This window comes from Bombina bombina, chromosome 2, assembly GCF_027579735.1.
Source record: "Bombina bombina isolate aBomBom1 chromosome 2, aBomBom1.pri, whole genome shotgun sequence".
Taxonomy (NCBI): Eukaryota; Metazoa; Chordata; class Amphibia; order Anura; family Bombinatoridae; genus Bombina; species Bombina bombina.
In genome coordinates, this window is record NC_069500.1 from 473,853,389 (window position 1) to 473,874,268 (window position 20,880).

At 38.4% G+C, this 20,880-nt stretch overlaps 1 protein-coding gene across 1 annotated transcript in view; it reads right to left on the reverse strand.

The window, feature by feature from the left end:
- MYO1H (myosin IH) overlaps positions 1 to 20,880 on the reverse strand; it is a 372,029-nt gene that overhangs the window by 173,808 nt on the left and 177,341 nt on the right. Inside the window, 1 exon segment of the mRNA XM_053702119.1 lies at positions 16,971 to 17,065. Coding sequence (XP_053558094.1) covers positions 16,971 to 17,065 — 95 coding nt within the window.

Below are 20,880 nucleotides of genomic sequence, written 5' to 3' on the forward strand. Positions count from 1 at the left end.
AATCAAGTATGGGTGGCAAGACACTGTTAAAAGATCTCCGGGATAATGTTGTGGACAGGCACAAGTCAATATCAAGAAAATATCAAAGGCTTTATCAATGCCTAGAAGCACAGTAAAGTCTATTATTAAGAAGTGGAATGTATTTGGTACAACACAGACACTGGATCAGGATATCACTCCATACTGGATGAAAGAGCAAGGAGGAAACTGATCAGAGAGGCTACCAAGAGGCCCACATCAACTCTGAAGCAGTTGCAGAGATTTATGACAAAGAATGGTCATTGTATACATGTGACAACAATATCACAAATTCTCTACAAATGTGGCCACATGCAGTCACGAATGAGCTTTGCCATAACACACCTAGGAGATTCTGAGGCCACATGGAAGAAGATGTTATGGTCAGATGAGAATATAATTGAATTAATTGAATTATTTGGCCTCAACATCAGACGATATGTCTGGAGGAAATCCAATACAGCTCACCATCCAAATAACACAATACCTACAGTAAAGCATGGAGGTGGTAATATTCTGTTATGGGGTTGTATCTCTGCAGCAGGCACTGGAGCACTTGTCAGGATAGAAGGAATAATGGATGAGGCAAAATACCATCAAATTCTTGAGGGAAATCTGCTGCCCTCTGCCAGGAAGTTGTCAATGAGAAGAAGGTTTACTTTCCAACATGACAATGACCCAAAGCACACAGCAAAAATGACCAGACAGTGGCTGAAGGAGAAAAAGGTGAATGTCCATGCATTGCCTAGTCAGAGACCAGACTTAAACTCAATTGAATATCTGTGGCGTGACTTGAAGACTGCAGTCCACAAACAGTCACCATCAAGAGTTTAGATATGCAAAGTTTGTAGAGACATATCCCAACAGACTAAAGGCTATAATTAAAGCAAAAGGTGGTTCAACAAAATACTGACACAAGGGGGTGATCCTTTTTCCAACTCAGTGATTCTGTTTTTGAATTGTCTTTATTTTTTAGCGTTATATCTTTCACTTGGATGTTATAAGTTGCACTGAGTAATTACAATTGGATAAACAAAAACTGTGTCTGTCTTTATTTCAGACTGCAAAGTAAGAAAATGTGATTATTTTCAATACTCATTGTAGGCTGAAGACTGTAGTTTTTGGGGGGTTGGAGAAGAAAGTGCAATTCTCAAAGAGTAATTGAGTGCATCATGCTTGTATCCTCACAGGATCCAGTTTGGAGTAAATACTTAAAGTGAAGGTCCATTTTGATGAATTAGTGCCCGGTTTTTAATAAACCTATTGAAAACAAGGGCACTTTAATTCATCAAAATTGTAATTTCACTGTTTTCTTCAAAATCCTTTTAATCCTTGCAGCAGCTCCAGCGATTCCCCCGGCTGTCGGAAGCCTCTGCAGACATTAGAAATGACGAATCAGGCTTTCTCTAATCACAGCTTCCCCCCCCCCCGGGGGAATCTTGGCCTGATGCAACGCTGTGATTGGAGGAAGCCAGATTCGTCATTTTGGACCCGAGAAGACGGCTTGTGACGGGTGGAGGAATTGCTGGAGAGGCTGCCAGGATTAAAAGGTACGTTTTTGAAGAAAACAGTGAAATGTCAATTTTGATGAATTAAAGTGCCCTTGTTATTAAAGACCGGGCACTAATTCATCAAAATGGACCTTCACTTTAAGAGATCAGACATTATATGCTGTATTAGCATTTGATAGTGGTGTAACTCCTAATTATTGACTATGAGGGATATTTATCAAGCCGTCAACTATGCTGCATTCGCTGGCACCAAAACGCTCGCCTAACATCGCTGCCGCGGACATGAATACACTCTCCGTATTTATGAAAAAAGCTGTCAAAAAGCCGCGCACCAAGTACGGGAAGATGAGCAGCGGACTGTTGTTAACTAACAGTCATTGATCTCACTGCTATTCGGCTTTTTCCCAGCTTTATTTATACCCTGTCACTAAACACCGCCACTATACTAAAATGTTTAACCCCTATCCCGCCACTCCCGGAGCCCACCGCAACTCTAATAAAGTTAGCAACCCCTAACCCTCCGCTCCCGGAGCCAACCACAACTAACTTAAAATATTAAACCCTATATCTCCGCTCTCAGAGCCTACCGCAACTAACTAAATGTATTAACCCCTATCCCTACGCTCCCGGAGCCCAACGGAACTAACTAAATGTATTAACCCCTATCCCTCCACTCCCGGAGCCCACCGCAACTAACTAAATGTATTAACCCCTATCCCTACGCTCCCGGAGCCCACCACAACTAAATAAATGTAATAACCCCTAAACCCCTGGCCTCCCACATCACTACCACTTACTAAACCTATTAACCCCTAAACCGCCAGCCCCCACACATCGCCATAAACTAAATTAAGCTATTAACCCCTAAACCTAACAACCCGCTAACTTTACATTAAATATTAACTCATCCCTATCTTATAATAAATTTAAACTTACCTTTAGAATTAAAATAAACTATATTAAACTATTAATTAACCTACCCTAACTATTATACTAAAATTACATTCAATTATATTAAACTATTAATTATCCTACCCTATCATACTAAAAATACATTAAACTACAAATTAAATTAAATATATTATATATTTAAAAACCTAATTCTACTCAAGTTATTTAAATCTACTATAAAGAATTACTAAGTTACAAAAAAATAACAACTAAGTTACACAAAATAAAAAACACTAACGGCTAGACTACGAGTTTTGCGTTATGAGTAAAAAAGCAGAGTTAAGGCTCATAACACTGCTTTTTTACTACCGCTGCTATTAGGAGTCTTGTAGGTACAGCTATCCCGCACACTTTTTTGGCCGTACCGCAAATTAACTTACGCAATTTTCGTAAACTCTTTTTTCAATGGGACTTCCATTGCGCCAGTATTACAAGCTTTTTTTTTTAGGCTAAAAAGTGAGCGGTACAGCCTTTCCCGCAAGATTCGTAATGCATTCTAAAGTCAGTAGTTATGAGTTTTACACTACAAAGCCGTAGCATAAAACTCATAACTAAAGTGCTAAAAAATACACTAACATCCATAAACTACCTATTAACCCCTAAACCGAGGCCCTCCCGCATCGCAAACACTATAATAAAATTATTAACCCCTAATCTGCCGCTCCCGACATCACCGCCACTATAATAAACATATTAACCCCTAAACCGCCACACTCCTGCATCACAAACACTAGTTAAATATTATTAACCCTTAATCTACTGTCCCTAACATTGCCGCCACCTACCTACATTTATTAACCCCTAATCTGCCGCCTCCAATGTCGCCGCCACTATACTAAAGTTATTAACCCCTAAACCTATGTCTAACCATAACACCCCCTAACTTAAATATAATTAAAATAAATAAATAAAACCTACTATTAATAACTAAATAATTCCTATTCAAAACTAAATAATTACATATAAAATAAACCCTAAGCTAGCTACATTATAACTAATAGTTACATTGTATCTAGCTTAGGGTTTATTTTTATTTTACAGGCAAGTTTGTATTTATTTTAACTAGGTAGAATAGTTACTAAATAGTTATTAACTATTTACTGACAACCTAGCTAAAATAAATACAAATTTACCTGTAAAATAAAACCTAACTTGTCTTACACTAGCACCTAACCTTACACTACAATTAAATAAATTACCTAAATTAAATACAATTCACTAAATTAAATACAAATATCTAAATAAAAAAAAACCACTAAATTACACAAAATAAAAAACAAATTACAAGATATTTAAACTAATTACACCTAATCTAATAGCCCTACCAAAAAAAGCCCCCCCCCCAAAATAAAAAAAACCCTAGCCTAAACTACCAATAGCCCTTAAAAGGGCCTTTTGTGGGGGATTGCCCCAAAGAAATCAGCTCTTTTACCTGTAAAATAAAATACAAACAACCCCCCAACAGTAAAACCCACACAACCAACCCCCCAAATAAAACCCTAACTAAAAAAACCTAAGCTTCCCATTGCCCTGAAAAGGGCATTTGGATGGGCTTTGCCCTTAAAAGGGCATTTAGCTCTATTGCTGCCCAAACCCTAACCTAAAAATAAAACCCACCCTTTAAACCCTTGAAAAAACCTAACACTAAACCCCTGAAGACTAAACTTACAGTTTTGAAGAGCCGACATCCATCCTCAACGAAGCCGGGAGAAGTCCTCAACAAAGCGGCAAGAAGTCCTCAATGAAGCCAGGAGAAGTCTTCATCCAAGCCGGGAGAAGTGATCCTCCAGACGGGCAGAAGTCTTCATCCAGATGGCATCTTCTATTTTCATCCATCCGGTGTGGAGCGGGTCCATCTTCAAGACATCCGGCGGGGAGCATCCCCTTCTTACGACGACTCCCGGGGAATGAAGGTTCCTTTAAGTGACGTTGTCCAAGATGGCGTCCCTTGGATTCCGATTGGCTGATAGAATTCTATCAGCCAATCGGAATTAAGGTTGAAAAAATCCTATTGGCTGATGCAATCAGCCAATAGGATTGAACTTCAATCCTATTGGCTGATCCAATCAGCCAATAGGATTGAGCTTGCATTCTATTGGCTGTTCCAATCAGGCAATGCCCCACAAAAGGCCCTTTTAAGGGCTATTGGTAGTTTAGTTTAGGCTAGGAATTTTTTTATTTTGGGGGGGCTTTTTTTTGTTAGGGCTATTAGATTAGGTGCAATTAGTTTAAATATCTTGTCATTTGTTTTTTATTTTGTGTAATTTAGTGGGGTTTTTTTGTAATTTAGGTATTTGTATTTAATTTAGTTAATTGTATTTAATTTAGGTAATTTATTTAATTGTAGTGTAAGATTAGGTGTTAGTGTAAGACAGGTTAGGTTTTATTTTACAGGCAGATACACACGCACTACACAGCATACACTTATACATGCAGATACAGACACTACATAGTATACACTTATACATGTAGATACACTCACACCACACACACACACTACACAGCATACACTTATACATGCAGATACACACACATTACATAGCTTACACTTATACATGCAGATACACACTCTACATAGCTTACACTTATACATGCAGATACACACACTACATAACTTACACTTATACATGCAGATACACACACACTACACAGCACACACTTATACATGCAGATACACACACACTACATAGCTTACACTTATACATGCAGATACACACTACACAGCATATACTTATACATGCAGATACACACTACATAGCTTACACTTATACATGCAGATACACACACACACATACTACACAGCATACACTTATACATACAGATACACACACACACACTACATAGTTTTAACTTATACATACAGATAAACACACATATTACATAGCTTACACTTATACATGCAGATACACACACACTACACAGCATACACTTATATATACATATACACACACGCACTACATAGTTTAAACTTATACATGCAGATAAACACACACACTACATAGCTTACACTTATACATGCAGATGCAAACACTTATACATACAGATACACACACACACATTACATAGCTTACACTTATACATACAGATACACACACACACACACACTGCATAGCTTACACTTATACATGCAGATACACACACACACTGCATAGCTTACACTTATACATGCAGATACACACACACTACATAGCTTACCCTTATACATGCAGATACACACACACACACTACACAGCATACACTTATACATACAGATACACACACGCACTACATAACTTACACTTATACATGCAGATACACACACAAACACTACATAGCTTACACTTATACATGCAGATACACAAACACACACACACTTCATAACATACACTTATACATGCAGATACACACGCTACATAGCTTACACTTATACATGCAGACACACACACTACATAGTATACACTTACACATGCAGATTTAAACACACTTATACATACAGATACTCACACACACTACATAGCATACACTTATACATGCAGATACACACTACATAGCTTACATTTATACATGCAGATACACACACGCACATTACAAAACATATACTTATACATGCAGATTTACACACACACTACATAGCATACACTTATACATGCAGATACACACTACATAGCTTACATTTATACATGCAGATACACACACGCACATTACAAAACATATACTTATACATGCAGATTTACACACACTTATACATACAGATACTCACACACACTACATAGCTTGCACTTATACATGCAGATACACACACTACATAGCATACACTTATACACTTATACATGCACATACACACACACTTATACATACTGATACACACACACACACACACACATACACACACTACATCATATATGGGTATCTGTAATTAATTGTATGCGGTCCTGGGGTTGGCAAGCACATTAGCTGGCAGTCTGAGGCTGCCACTGTTTGTTACCCTTGTGTTAGCACTACTCATCGTATAAAACTGAAGGCATGCTAGTATTATCACCAGGGGTTAGACATCATCACTACCAGAGATTAGAGGTCACCATTACCTGAGGTCAGGGGGTATACAGCCTTCTTACTCTTGCTTAACCCACACACCATTCCTTTTCCACAGGGAATCTAACAGGTATCTAACCCTAGGAGAGAAAAGCCAGCTGCTTCTGAGTATGTGCCCAATAGAATTTTTTTTCCTCAAATGCACGGGGCAATGCGGGACAGATGGCAGGCAACCCGGGACAGTGGGACAGACCCCTAAAATTGGTACTGTCCCATGAAAATCAGGACAGTTGGGGGGTCAAAGTGAAAAATCTTCAAAAGTTGTGTTCAAGTATCTACAAATAAAAAGTGAAACGTATAAAAAACCTGTGAAAAAATAAACAATGCTATAGAATATATTCACAAATAAGGTATTATGTAGGTAGTGAACTTACTTTGGTTAAGTCGACGCGTTTCGGCCTCAATATAGGCCTTTATCAAGACCTATATAGGCCTTGATAAAGGCTTATATTGAGGCCAAAACGTGTCGACTTAACCAAAGTAAGTTCACTACCTACTTATTAACTTATTTGTGAATATATTCTATAGCATTGTTTATTTTTTCCACAGGTTTTTTTTATACGTTTCACTTTTTATTTGGAGATACTTGAACACAACTTTTGAAGATTTTTTTTAACCCAATTGGATTACAATCACTAACTAATATTCATTTTCCACTATGACTGTGTAATTTTTTATCACTTTTTTCACCTTTTTCGTTTTTTTACTTTTTTTCTATTTTGGACATTTTTACTTTTTTTGACAATATATCACTGCATTTTTGTCACCATATTATATTTTATCATATCTTATTTTTTCACTATCAACTATTTTTTCTCATGAAAATTTTTTTCACTTGTGATTCATCTATTGTCACTCGTATTGACTTTAATCACGGACACACTAGGATATGTACATTTAGGAGTTCCAATTTGGACTTCCCTCTACTTGGCCTGGTTGGTTTAACAATAGGTCAGCCACTATCTCAAGAAATTATACCATTTGTTTTATCGTGTATGTTTGATGTTTTAAATATTTTATGTTACATAGAGCCATGATACTATTGTATATTGCATTTTTGAGTTATGTATTAAACCTAACCTTTTTATACACTTCACTCTAACCTGTTTTAGTCTATCTGCCACCTCAGCCTTTTTTGGCATTCGCCTCTCCACTACATTAAAGTTCTATTTTTGGGTCCACTTGGGGACCTCCCGAGGGGAGCTTGAGGTGTATTAGAAATAGCGCAGGGTCCACATACCTGATACGGGTTGTGAAACACCAACATGTCAGGCAAAAATAAAGACAATTCAAACACAGAATCACTGAGTTGGAAAAAGGATCACCCCCTCTGAAAATTACTTGTAAACTCAATCATGTGTAGCGTATCATCTTCTCATTGGCACACACAAAGCCATTTGAACTTCAACTGTGATCAGCTGTGGGCGTATTGATTAGCTCAGCATGAAAAGCGCTTTCCTGGAGCATCAAAGTGCCTGGTAGTGCAACTGAAGCAAACAATCAAGTATGGGTGGCAAGACACTGTTAAAAGATCTCCGGGATAATGTTGTGGACAGGCACAAGTCAATATCAAGAAAATATCAAAGGCTTTATCAATGCCTAGAAGCACAGTAAAGTCTATTATTAAGAAGTGGAATGTATTTGGTACAACACAGACACTGGATCAGGATATCACTCCATACTGGATGAAAGAGCAAGGAGGAAACTGATCAGAGAGGCTACCAAGAGGCCCACATCAACTCTGAAGCAGTTGCAGAGATTTATGACAAAGAATGGTCATTGTATACATGTGACAACAATATCACAAATTCTCTACAAATGTGGCCACATGCAGTCACGAATGAGCTTTGCCATAACACACCTAGGAGATTCTGAGGCCACATGGAAGAAGATGTTATGGTCAGATGAGAATATAATTGAATTAATTGAATTATTTGGCCTCAACATCAGACGATATGTCTGGAGGAAATCCAATACAGCTCACCATCCAAATAACACAATACCTACAGTAAAGCATGGAGGTGGTAATATTCTGTTATGGGGTTGTATCTCTGCAGCAGGCACTGGAGCACTTGTCAGGATAGAAGGAATAATGGATGAGGCAAAATACCATCAAATTCTTGAGGGAAATCTGCTGCCCTCTGCCAGGAAGTTGTCAATGAGAAGAAGGTTTACTTTCCAACATGACAATGACCCAAAGCACACAGCAAAAATGACCAGACAGTGGCTGAAGGAGAAAAAGGTGAATGTCCATGCATTGCCTAGTCAGAGACCAGACTTAAACTCAATTGAATATCTGTGGCGTGACTTGAAGACTGCAGTCCACAAACAGTCACCATCAAGAGTTTAGATATGCAAAGTTTGTAGAGACATATCCCAACAGACTAAAGGCTATAATTAAAGCAAAAGGTGGTTCAACAAAATACTGACACAAGGGGGTGATCCTTTTTCCAACTCAGTGATTCTGTTTTTGAATTGTCTTTATTTTTTAGCGTTATATCTTTCACTTGGATGTTATAAGTTGCACTGAGTAATTACAATTGGATAAACAAAAACTGTGTCTGTCTTTATTTCAGACTGCAAAGTAAGAAAATGTGATTATTTTCAATACTCATTGTAGGCTGAAGACTGTAGTTTTTGGGGGGTTGGAGAAGAAAGTGCAATTCTCAAAGAGTAATTGAGTGCATCATGCTTGTATCCTCACAGGATCCAGTTTGGAGTAAATACTTAAAGTGAAGGTCCATTTTGATGAATTAGTGCCCGGTTTTTAATAAACCTATTGAAAACAAGGGCACTTTAATTCATCAAAATTGTAATTTCACTGTTTTCTTCAAAATCCTTTTAATCCTTGCAGCAGCTCCAGCGATTCCCCCGGCTGTCGGAAGCCTCTGCAGACATTAGAAATGACGAATCAGGCTTTCTCTAATCACAGCTTCCCCCCCCCCGGGGGAATCTTGGCCTGATGCAACGCTGTGATTGGAGGAAGCCAGATTCGTCATTTTGGACCCGAGAAGACGGCTTGTGACGGGTGGAGGAATTGCTGGAGAGGCTGCCAGGATTAAAAGGTACGTTTTTGAAGAAAACAGTGAAATGTCAATTTTGATGAATTAAAGTGCCCTTGTTATTAAAGACCGGGCACTAATTCATCAAAATGGACCTTCACTTTAAGAGATCAGACATTATATGCTGTATTAGCATTTGATAGTGGTGTAACTCCTAATTATTGACTATGAGGGATATTTATCAAGCCGTCAACTATGCTGCATTCGCTGGCACCAATACGCTCGCCTAACATCGCTGCCGCGGACATGAATACACTCTCCGTATTTATGAAAAAAGCTGTCAAAAAGCCGCGCACCAAGTACGGGAAGATGAGCAGCGGACTGTTGTTAACTAACAGTCATTGATCTCACTGCTATTCGGCTTTTTCCCAGCTTTATTTATACCCTGTCACTAAACACCGCCACTATACTAAAATGTTTAACCCCTATCCCGCCGCTCCCGGAGCCCACCGCAACTCTAATAAAGTTAGCAACCCCTAACCCTCCGCTCCCGGAGCCAACCACAACTAACTTAAAATATTAAACCCTATATCTCCGCTCTCAGAGCCTACCGCAACTAACTAAATGTATTAACCCCTATCCCTACGCTCCCGGAGCCCAACGGAACTAACTAAATGTATTAACCCCTATCCCTCCACTCCCGGAGCCCACCGCAACTAACTAAATGTATTAACCCCTATCCCTACGCTCCCGGAGCCCACCACAACTAAATAAATGTAATAACCCCTAAACCCCTGGCCTCCCACATCACTACCACTTACTAAACCTATTAACCCCTAAACCGCCAGCCCCCACACATCGCCATAAACTAAATTAAGCTATTAACCCCTAAACCTAACAACCCGCTAACTTTACATTAAATATTAACTCATCCCTATCTTATAATAAATTTAAACTTACCTTTAGAATTAAAATAAACTATATTAAACTATTAATTAACCTACCCTAACTATTATACTAAAATTACATTCAATTATATTAAACTATTAATTATCCTACCCTATCATACTAAAAATACATTAAACTACAAATTAAATTAAATATATTATATATTTAAAAACCTAATTCTACTCAAGTTATTTAAATCTACTATAAAGAATTACTAAGTTACAAAAAAATAACAACTAAGTTACACAAAATAAAAAACACTAACGGCTAGACTACGAGTTTTGCGTTATGAGTAAAAAAGCAGAGTTAAGGCTCATAACGCTGCTTTTTTACTACCGCTGCTATTAGGAGTCTTGTAGGTACAGCTATCCCGCACACTTTTTTGGCCGTACCGCAAATTAACTTACGCAATTTTCGTAAACTCTTTTTTCAATGGGACTTCCATTGCGCCAGTATTACAAGCTTTTTTTTTTAGGCTAAAAAGTGAGCGGTACAGCCTTTCCCGCAAGATTCGTAATGCATTCTAAAGTCAGTAGTTATGAGTTTTACACTACAAAGCCGTAGCATAAAACTCATAACTAAAGTGCTAAAAAATACACTAACATCCATAAACTACCTATTAACCCCTAAACCGAGGCCCTCCCGCATCGCAAACACTATAATAAAATTATTAACCCCTAATCTGCCGCTCCCGACATCACCGCCACTATAATAAACATATTAACCCCTAAACCGCCACACTCCTGCATCACAAACACTAGTTAAATATTATTAACCCTTAATCTACTGTCCCTAACATTGCCGCCACCTACCTACATTTATTAACCCCTAATCTGCCGCCTCCAATGTCGCCGCCACTATACTAAAGTTATTAACCCCTAAACCTATGTCTAACCATAACACCCCCTAACTTAAATATAATTAAAATAAATAAATAAAACCTACTATTAATAACTAAATAATTCCTATTCAAAACTAAATAATTACATATAAAATAAACCCTAAGCTAGCTACATTATAACTAATAGTTACATTGTATCTAGCTTAGGGTTTATTTTTATTTTACAGGCAAGTTTGTATTTATTTTAACTAGGTAGAATAGTTACTAAATAGTTATTAACTATTTACTGACAACCTAGCTAAAATAAATACAAATTTACCTGTAAAATAAAACCTAACTTGTCTTACACTAGCACCTAACCTTACACTACAATTAAATAAATTACCTAAATTAAATACAATTCACTAAATTAAATACAAATAGCTAAATAAAAAAAAAACACTAAATTACACAAAATAAAAAACAAATTACAAGATATTTAAACTAATTACACCTAATCTAATAGCCCTACCAAAAAAAGCCCCCCCCCCCCCAAAATAAAAAAAACCCTAGCCTAAACTACCAATAGCCCTTAAAAGGGCCTTTTGTGGGGGATTGCCCCAAAGAAATCAGCTCTTTTACCTGTAAAATAAAATACAAACAACCCCCCAACAGTAAAACCCACACAACCAACCCCCCAAATAAAACCCTAACTAAAAAAACCTAAGCTTCCCATTGCCCTGAAAAGGGCATTTGGATGGGCTTTGCCCTTAAAAGGGCATTTAGCTCTATTGCTGCCCAAACCCTAACCTAAAAATAAAACCCACCCTTTAAACCCTTGAAAAAACCTAACACTAAACCCCTGAAGACTAAACTTACAGTTTTGAAGAGCCGACATCCATCCTCAACGAAGCCGGGAGAAGTCCTCAACAAAGCGGCAAGAAGTCCTCAATGAAGCCAGGAGAAGTCTTCATCCAAGCCGGGAGAAGTGATCCTCCAGACGGGCAGAAGTCTTCATCCAGATGGCATCTTCTATTTTCATCCATCCGGTGTGGAGCGGGTCCATCTTCAAGACATCCGGCGGGGAGCATCCCCTTCTTACGACGACTCCCGGGGAATGAAGGTTCCTTTAAGTGACGTTGTCCAAGATGGCGTCCCTTGGATTCCGATTGGCTGATAGAATTCTATCAGCCAATCGGAATTAAGGTTGAAAAAATCCTATTGGCTGATGCAATCAGCCAATAGGATTGAACTTCAATCCTATTGGCTGATCCAATCAGCCAATAGGATTGAGCTTGCATTCTATTGGCTGTTCCAATCAGGCAATGCCCCACAAAAGGCCCTTTTAAGGGCTATTGGTAGTTTAGTTTAGGCTAGGAATTTTTTTATTTTGGGGGGGCTTTTTTTTGTTAGGGCTATTAGATTAGGTGCAATTAGTTTAAATATCTTGTCATTTGTTTTTTATTTTGTGTAATTTAGTGGGGTTTTTTTGTAATTTAGGTATTTGTATTTAATTTAGTTAATTGTATTTAATTTAGGTAATGTATTTAATTGTAGTGTAAGATTAGGTGTTAGTGTAAGACAGGTTAGGTTTTATTTTACAGGTAAATTTGTATATATTTTAGCTAGGTCGTTATTAAATAGTTAATAACTATTTAGTAACTATTCTACCTAGTTAAAATAAATACAAACTTGCCTGTAAAATAAAAATAAAGCCTAAGCTAGATACAATGTAACTATTAGTTATATTGTAGCTAGCTTAGGGTTTATTTTATAGGTAAGTATTTAGTTTTAAATAGGAATTATTTAGTTATTAATAGTAGGTTTTCTTTAGATTTATTTTAATTATATTTAAGTTAGTGGGTGTTAGAGTTAGACTTAGGTTTAGGGGTTAATAACTTTAGTATAGTGGCAGTGACGTTGGGGGCGGCAGATTAGGGGTCAATAAATGTAGGTAGGTGGAAGATTAGGAGTTAATATTATTTAAATAGTGTTTGAGATGCGGGAGTGTTAATATGTTTATTATAGTGTCGGCGATGTCGGAGGTGGCAGATTAGGGGTTAATAAGTGTAAGCTTAGGGGTGTTTAGACTCAGGGTTTGTGTTAGGTGTAAACATAAATTTAGTTTCCCCATAGGAATCAATGGGGCTGCTTTACTGAGCTTTATGCTGCTTTATTGCAGGTGTTAGGCTTTTTTTCAGCCGGCTCTCCCCATTGATGTCTGAGGAAATCGTGCACGAGCACGTACAACCAGCTCACCGCTGGTATTGGAGTGCGGTATGGAGCACAATTTTCTTCTACGCTCACTTCTTGCCTTTTAACGCCGGGTTTATAAAAACCTGTAATACCAGCGCTGTAGGTGAGCGGTGACAATAGTGTGCAAGTTAGTACCGCCCCCCTCATAACGCAAAACTCGTAATCTAGCCGTAAATTACACAAAATAAAATAAAAAGTATCCAATATTTAAACTAATTACACCTAATCTAATAGCCCTATCAAAATAAAAAAAGCCCTAGCCTACAATAAACTACAAAACCCTAGCCTACAATAAACTACCAATAGCCCTTAAGAGGATGCTCCACACCGGATGTCTTGAAGATGGAGCCACTCCATGCCGGATGGATGAAGATAGAAGATGCCGTCTGGATGAAGACTTCTGCCCGGTTGGATGAAGACTTCTCCCCGGTTGGATGAAGACTTCTGCCCGCTTGGATGAAGACTTCTGCCGGCTTCGCTGAGGACTTCTGCCGCTTGAATGAGGATGGATGTTGGGTCTTCGAAAACTGTAAGTGGATCTTAGTGGGTTAGTGTTAGGTTTTTTTAAGGGTTTATTGGGTGGGTTTTAATTTTAGGTTAGGGACTTTTGGCGGAAAAAGAGCTAAATGCCCTTTTAAGGGAAATGCCCATACAAATGCCCTTTTCAGGGCAATGGGAAGCTTAGATTTTTTAGATAGGGTTTTTATTTGGGGGGTTTGGTTGTGTGAGTGGTGGGTTTTACTGTTGGGGGGGTTGTTTGTATTTTATTTTACAGGTAAAACCCGATTTCTTTGGGGCAATGCCCCGCAAAAGACCCTTTTAAGGGCCATTGGTAGTTTATTGTAGACTAGGTTTCTTTTTTATTTGGGGGGGGGCTTTTTTATTTTGATAGGGCTATTAGATTAGGTGTAATTAGTTTAAATATTTGATCATTTCTTTTTTATTTTGTGTAACTTAGTGTTTTTTATTTTGTGTAACTTAGTTGTTATTTTTTTGTAATTTAGTAATTCTTTATAGTAGATTTAAATAACTTGAGTGGGATTAGGTTTTTAAATATATAATATAGTTAATTTGTAGTTTAAAGGGACACTGTACCCAAATTTTTTCTTTCATGATTCAGATAGAGCATGCAATTTTAAGCATCTTTCTCATTTACTCCTATTGTCAAATTTTCTTTATTCTCTTGGTATCTATATTTGAAAAGCAAGAATTTAAGTTTAGATGCCGGCCCATTTTTGGTGAACAACCTGGGTTGTCCTTGCTGATTGGACAGCACCAATAAACAAGTGCTGTCCATGGTACTGAACCACAAATTGGCTGGCTCCTTAGCTTAGATGTCTTCTTTTTCAAATAAAGAAAGCAAGAAAATGAAGAAACATTGATAATCGGAGTAAATTAGAAAGTTGCTTAAAATTGCTTGCTCTATATGAATCACAAAAGAAAAAAGTTGGGTTCAGTGTCCCTTTAATGTAATTGTAGTATAATAGTTAGTTAGGGTATGTTAATTAATAGTTTAATATAGTTTAATGTAATTTTAGTATAATAGTTAGGGTAGGTTAATTAATAGTTTAATATAGTTTAATGTAATTTTAGTATAATAGTTAGGGTAGGTTAATTAGTAGTTTAATATAGTGTAATATAATTTTAGTATAATAGTTATGGTAGGTTAATTAATAGTTTAGAATTAGTTTATTTTAATTCTACAAGTAAGTTTAAATTTATTATAAGATAGGGATGAGTTAATATTTAATGTAAAGTTAGCGGCTTGTTAGGTTTAGGGGTTAATAGTTTAATTTAGTTTATGGCGATGTGGGGGGCTGGCGGTTTAGGGGTTAATAGGTTTAGTAAGTGGTAGTGATGTGGGAGGCCAGGGGTTTAGGGGTTAATACATTTATTTAGTTGTGGAGGGGTCCGAGAGCAGCGGGATAGAGGTTAATAACTTTATTAGAGTTGCGGTGGGCTCCGGGAGTGGCAGAATAGGGGTTAATATATTTATTTAGTTGTGGCGGTATCAGGGAGTGGCGGAATAGGGGTTAATACATTTATTTAGTTGTGGCGGTGTTGGGGAGAGGCGGGATAGGGGTTAATAACATTATGTAGGTGGCGGCGATGTCGGGGCGGCAGATTAGGGGTGTTTAGACTCGGGGCTTATGTTAGGGTGTTAAGTGTAAACATAACTTTTATTCTAGCATAGAAATCAATTGGATATCTGGCTGCATCGAACATAAGCTTTCGCTGCTTTCAGACTCCCCAGACTCCCATTGATTCCTATGGCATCCGCGGCCTCCAGGGTGGCGGATTGAAAACCAGGTACGCTGGGCCAGAATAGTGGAGAGCGGACCTGTTAGAAGTTTGATAAATGGCAAAAGTTGTCAGATAGTGCTGAATTTGTATTCTGAACTGTAATGACGTAAGCATCGATCTGTGTCGGACTGAGACCGGCGAATCGTATGTTATGTCACAAATTTCAACTTTTGCCGGTCTGTAGGCTTTGATAAATATGTTGAATCAGGCTCGCCACAATTACGCTGCAGAATTCCAGCGTATTTGCTGTTAACGGCTTGATAAATAGGCCTCTATATGGCTAACTATTACCTTTGTATGAATGACTGTCTATTACCTCTGTATGGGTGTACAATAAGCTCTCTAATGCTTTACATGTTGCTACTTAATTTATTTTGTTTGAGTGCTGAGTTTGAGTTACAAATAACCTCACGGAGGATGGAAACTTATTATCTCAAAGCAATCATTCTAAATCTCACACTATAATCATAATACATTTTTAAGGGATACAATATATTTTGCTTACCCATTGTGGTTATGACAGTAAGCCTTGATCTCAAACATTCCCTTTTATCTTAAATTGTATGTACTTTTATTTTAGAGAACATTGAGGGGCCCGTTTATCAAGCTCCGGATTCGGCTTGAGGGCCCGTGTTTCTGGAGAGCCTGCCCGTGTTTCTGGCGAGCTGCTCCATAACCTGTACACCTGCTCTGAGCAGGCAGACAGACATCACCGCAATTCAACCTGATTGAGTACGATCGGGTTGATTGACACCCCCATGCTGGTGGCCGAGTGGCTGCAAATCTGAAGGGGGCAGCGTTGCACCAGCAGCTCACAAGAGCTGCTGGTGCAATTCTGAATTTGGAGAGCTTATTGCTCTCTTCATTCAGAGAGGTCTGTCGGACCTGATCCGCCCTGTCGGATCAGGTCCGACAGACCTTTGTTAAATAGGCCCCTGAGGCTTTTTCTTAAATCTATCAATGTCATTCAAGCACAATATCTTAATTGTTCTGCCTTTCTGAGGATACAGCAATGTTTTATTAAATAAACTGTGTCTAATGTTGGCCTGTCTATCAAGGCACAAAAGCGTACTTTTTTTTTCTACTTACCTACAGCACAGTAAGTAACTTCCCCTGCATAGTGAATGAGCCTAAAGTCCACCCAGTCTATAGACTTTCTGACGTTTGGGCCTGCAAGTTTACGTCTGTAAAAAATACAATATAAACTGAAAGATTGAAAAAAATGTAGAAAAGTTAAAAGAATAAACATTCAAATATGGCCGATATATCAAATCTTGATGCTTTACTACAACTTATGGTTATGGATGAACATCTTAGGGTCATTCATTCCCTCATTTTGTCACATATTCACTACTGCAATCTACTTCTAAATGGCCTTCCCAAACTCTCCCCCTCCAATCTATAATGAATGCTTCATCCGTCCGAAGTAGCCAATCCACATCAGCTGCACCGCTCTGCCAATCTCTACACTGGCTACCCATACACTCCAGAATACAATTCAAAGTATTATCCCAACCTACAAAGCACTCAACAGCCTCACTCCCAACCATGGGCTAGATTACGAGTGGATAACTATTTATTGCTTCAGCTGGCGCGTTATCTCTGCTAGAAGTAAGCTTTTTGCTCATGCGAGGTAGCGCGTGTATTACAAGTTGAAGGTAAAACGTTCTTGCACGAGCACTAACCCGATGCATCCAAAAAGCTGAACTTGGAATATTGCAACCATGTTAATACATTACCCCACAGACTTTAACGAAACAAGAAAAATTGGGGGAAAAACCCTTGCTCACGCGCAAACCAGATCACATTTTCTCAAGTGCGCAAACCAGACAAGAAATCTTTCACATTCCAATGTTCTATTTAAAAATACTTGGAACATATTCCCCTATGTCAAGAAATATTTACAGAACATACACAGTTAAACACTTTCACCTAGATTACGAGTTTTGCGCTGAACAGGGTGAGAAAATAACACCAAAAAATTTGCGTTATTGCACTTTCCATAGTGCTGCCATTACGAGTTACTGAAAAGCCTCCTTGTGCTGTGCGTTATGGTCTGTTAAGAGCCATACCGCACAATAGCCAAGGACTGAGTTTACATGCTCGTACATGCTCTTTCCCCTATAGACATCAATGGGGAGAACAAAAACTAACACCTGCGATCGCGGAATGGAGATCGCCGTAACACAACCCTATTGATGTCTATGGGGAAAAGAAAATTACGTTTAAACCTAACACCCTAACATAAACCCCTAGTCTAAACATCCTTAATCTGCAGCTCTCCGACATCACCAACACTAATAAAAGTTATTAACCTCTAATCTGCCGCCTCCGACATCATCAACACCTAAATAAACCTATTAACCCCTAAACCGCTGGCCCCCCACATCGCAAAACACTAAATTAAACTATTAACCCCTAAACACCCCCCCTAACTTTAAATTAAAATTACAATATAACTATCTTAAAATAAATAAAAGCTTACCTGTGAAATAAAAAAAAGAATTAAATAATATTAAAAAAAAACCCTACCAATTAAAAACCTAAATTTAAAATTTAAAGGTTTAAAAAAACCTAACACTACAAAAAACGAAATTATCAAAAATAAAAACAATTACACCTAAACTAATAACCCTATCAAAATATAAAAGCCCCCCCAAAATAGAGAGGGAAGGGCCGGTTGCTGCTCAGTTGTGCAGTGGAGGTCTGGAAGCATGAGCGCTCTGTCAGTGCATGCAGGGAAGAGTCAGCAGTGCATAATGAAGTGGAATTTAGGAAGGAGGTAAGGAGGCAATTTTCAAGTACCAAGCAACAGATCTGCCTAATAATTATTATTTAATTGTGCTACATGCACATATTCACAGATCTGCTGTTTTACTCTACTCTGCAGACTGCAGCCTTGCAACTGAAGTTGAACCGTTTTGTAAGGTCAACTGAGATAACCCCACACATCTCACAAGGGTGAGACAAGGCGCTCAGTGGCCCCAGGGGCAGCATACTAATTCCCAATACTGCCTTATTACTTTAATCTGGGCTGGCTGTCCAATCTGCTTTGAGCAGACTTTTATTTATTGCAAGCAGATGGCAGCCCTGGATGTCAGTGAGCTGACCTCCCCCACCTTATTCCTGCAGCAGTCTAAAAAATGTGAAGGTACTGTAAAACAGCTCTACTGCAATCCAGGAGTGTTAGGTGAGAGAGAGAGAGAGAGAGAGAGAGAGAGAGTGTGATGAGAGAGATAGAGAGAGAGTGAGGACAGAGAGAGATAGAGAGAGAGTGAGGACAGAGAGAGAGGAGAGAGAGAGTGTGAGGAGAGAGAGTGAGGAGAGAGAGATAGAGAGAGAGTGTGTGTGTGAGAATAGAGAGTGTGAGGAGAGAGAGAGAGAGTGAGAGTGTGATGAGAGAGATAGAGAGAGAGTGAGGAGAGAGAGAGAGAGAGAGAGAGTGAGAGAGAGTGTGATGAGAGAGATAGAGAGAGAGAGAGTGTGAGGAGAGAGAGTGAGGAGAGAGAGATAGAGAGAGAGAGAGTGTGAGGAGAGAGAGTGAGGAGAGATAGAGAGAGAGAGTGTGTGTGAGGAGAGAGAGTGTGTGAGGAGAGAGAATAAATATATACTCAGCCCCCCCTTCTACTCACAAATGGGAAAGATGGGTGGGTTAACCTTCGGTATCATGCAACTCTAATTCCTCTACAACACTCCTCATGTCCCTTGGTAGCTTTATTACATGCTCAGGCACTTGTCTCTAGCTAAGCGATTCTTGCAGCAAGAAAGCCAAAGGAGTGCCGCCAAATTTTTGACAGTAACAAATATCTTTGTTCAAATGACAGTGCACCTTTGCTTATTTATATAATTATATTTTATTATAAACTTTTGCCATTTCTTCTCTGCCGTGCCTGATCCACTCTACCTGTCAGATTTAGGAGATGGGATACAACTATAATCAGTTTGATGCTGTGCACCTCATAGCTACCCGGCAGCCTGAAAGACTTTCTCTTACCACTACTCTAGCTGCCTTCTGTGCCCAGCACTTCTAAACTTTCCTCTTCAGCCAATGCCCATGCGCACAAGCCTAAAGGCAGTGTTTCTGCAGGTGATAAAGTAAGAGATAAAAACGGAAGGAGTCATGGTATCTGCTGGGTTTTAAACCAAGGCATTAACTACAGGTTTGTGTGTCATGGGTATCTCAGGGGTTAACTGAAGAGGGCTATGTGTGTTACTGGCATCTCGGGGATAAACTGCCCAGGTGTGTGTAATGGCATCCCAGGGATAAATTGCCCAGGTTTGTGTGTTATTGGCATCCCAGAGATACACTGTCCAGGTGTGTGCATGTTATTGGCGTCCCAAGGATAAACTGCTTGCAAACACAGGCTTACTGCTGTGAAAATCATACACATGGAACCCAGTCCCCAGTGCATCACATTTATATGCAAATACTGACTTTTCACTTCAGACTTTACTCTCTCTTTCGCTAAACCTGCCCTGATGTCAGATAAAATGGAGATAGTTTTACCTATATATTTAGTATATAAGCATACTTATAGGATCATGCATCTCTTATTTAAAGGGACATTCCAGTCAAAACATGGGTACATTTCACTTTTGAATAGAATCATTTTTGCAATATACATAAATGATCAAAAATTCTTGTAATACAAGTTATTGCTGTTTCAAGGGTGTATTTAAGTATGCTCAATGCACTAGCATTTTAAAAACAGCACTTGGTCAGACAGCCTAAAGGGCTTGTATCATCTGGTAAGTACTCAATTTGTTAATTACTGACAAGATACAAGCCCCACTGGAGATTGGAGCAGCTGCAGTATTTAAAATGTTGGTGCACTGAGAATATCTTGCTATACTTTATGTGCAGAGAAAAAAGTTAACACTAAAATAGAGATAACTTTTACTAAATATATGTATATTGTAAATATGTTTCTCTCCAAAGATGTAGTTCATCTTTGTGCAATTCAGTTTTGACTGGAATATCCCTTTAAAGGAAATATAT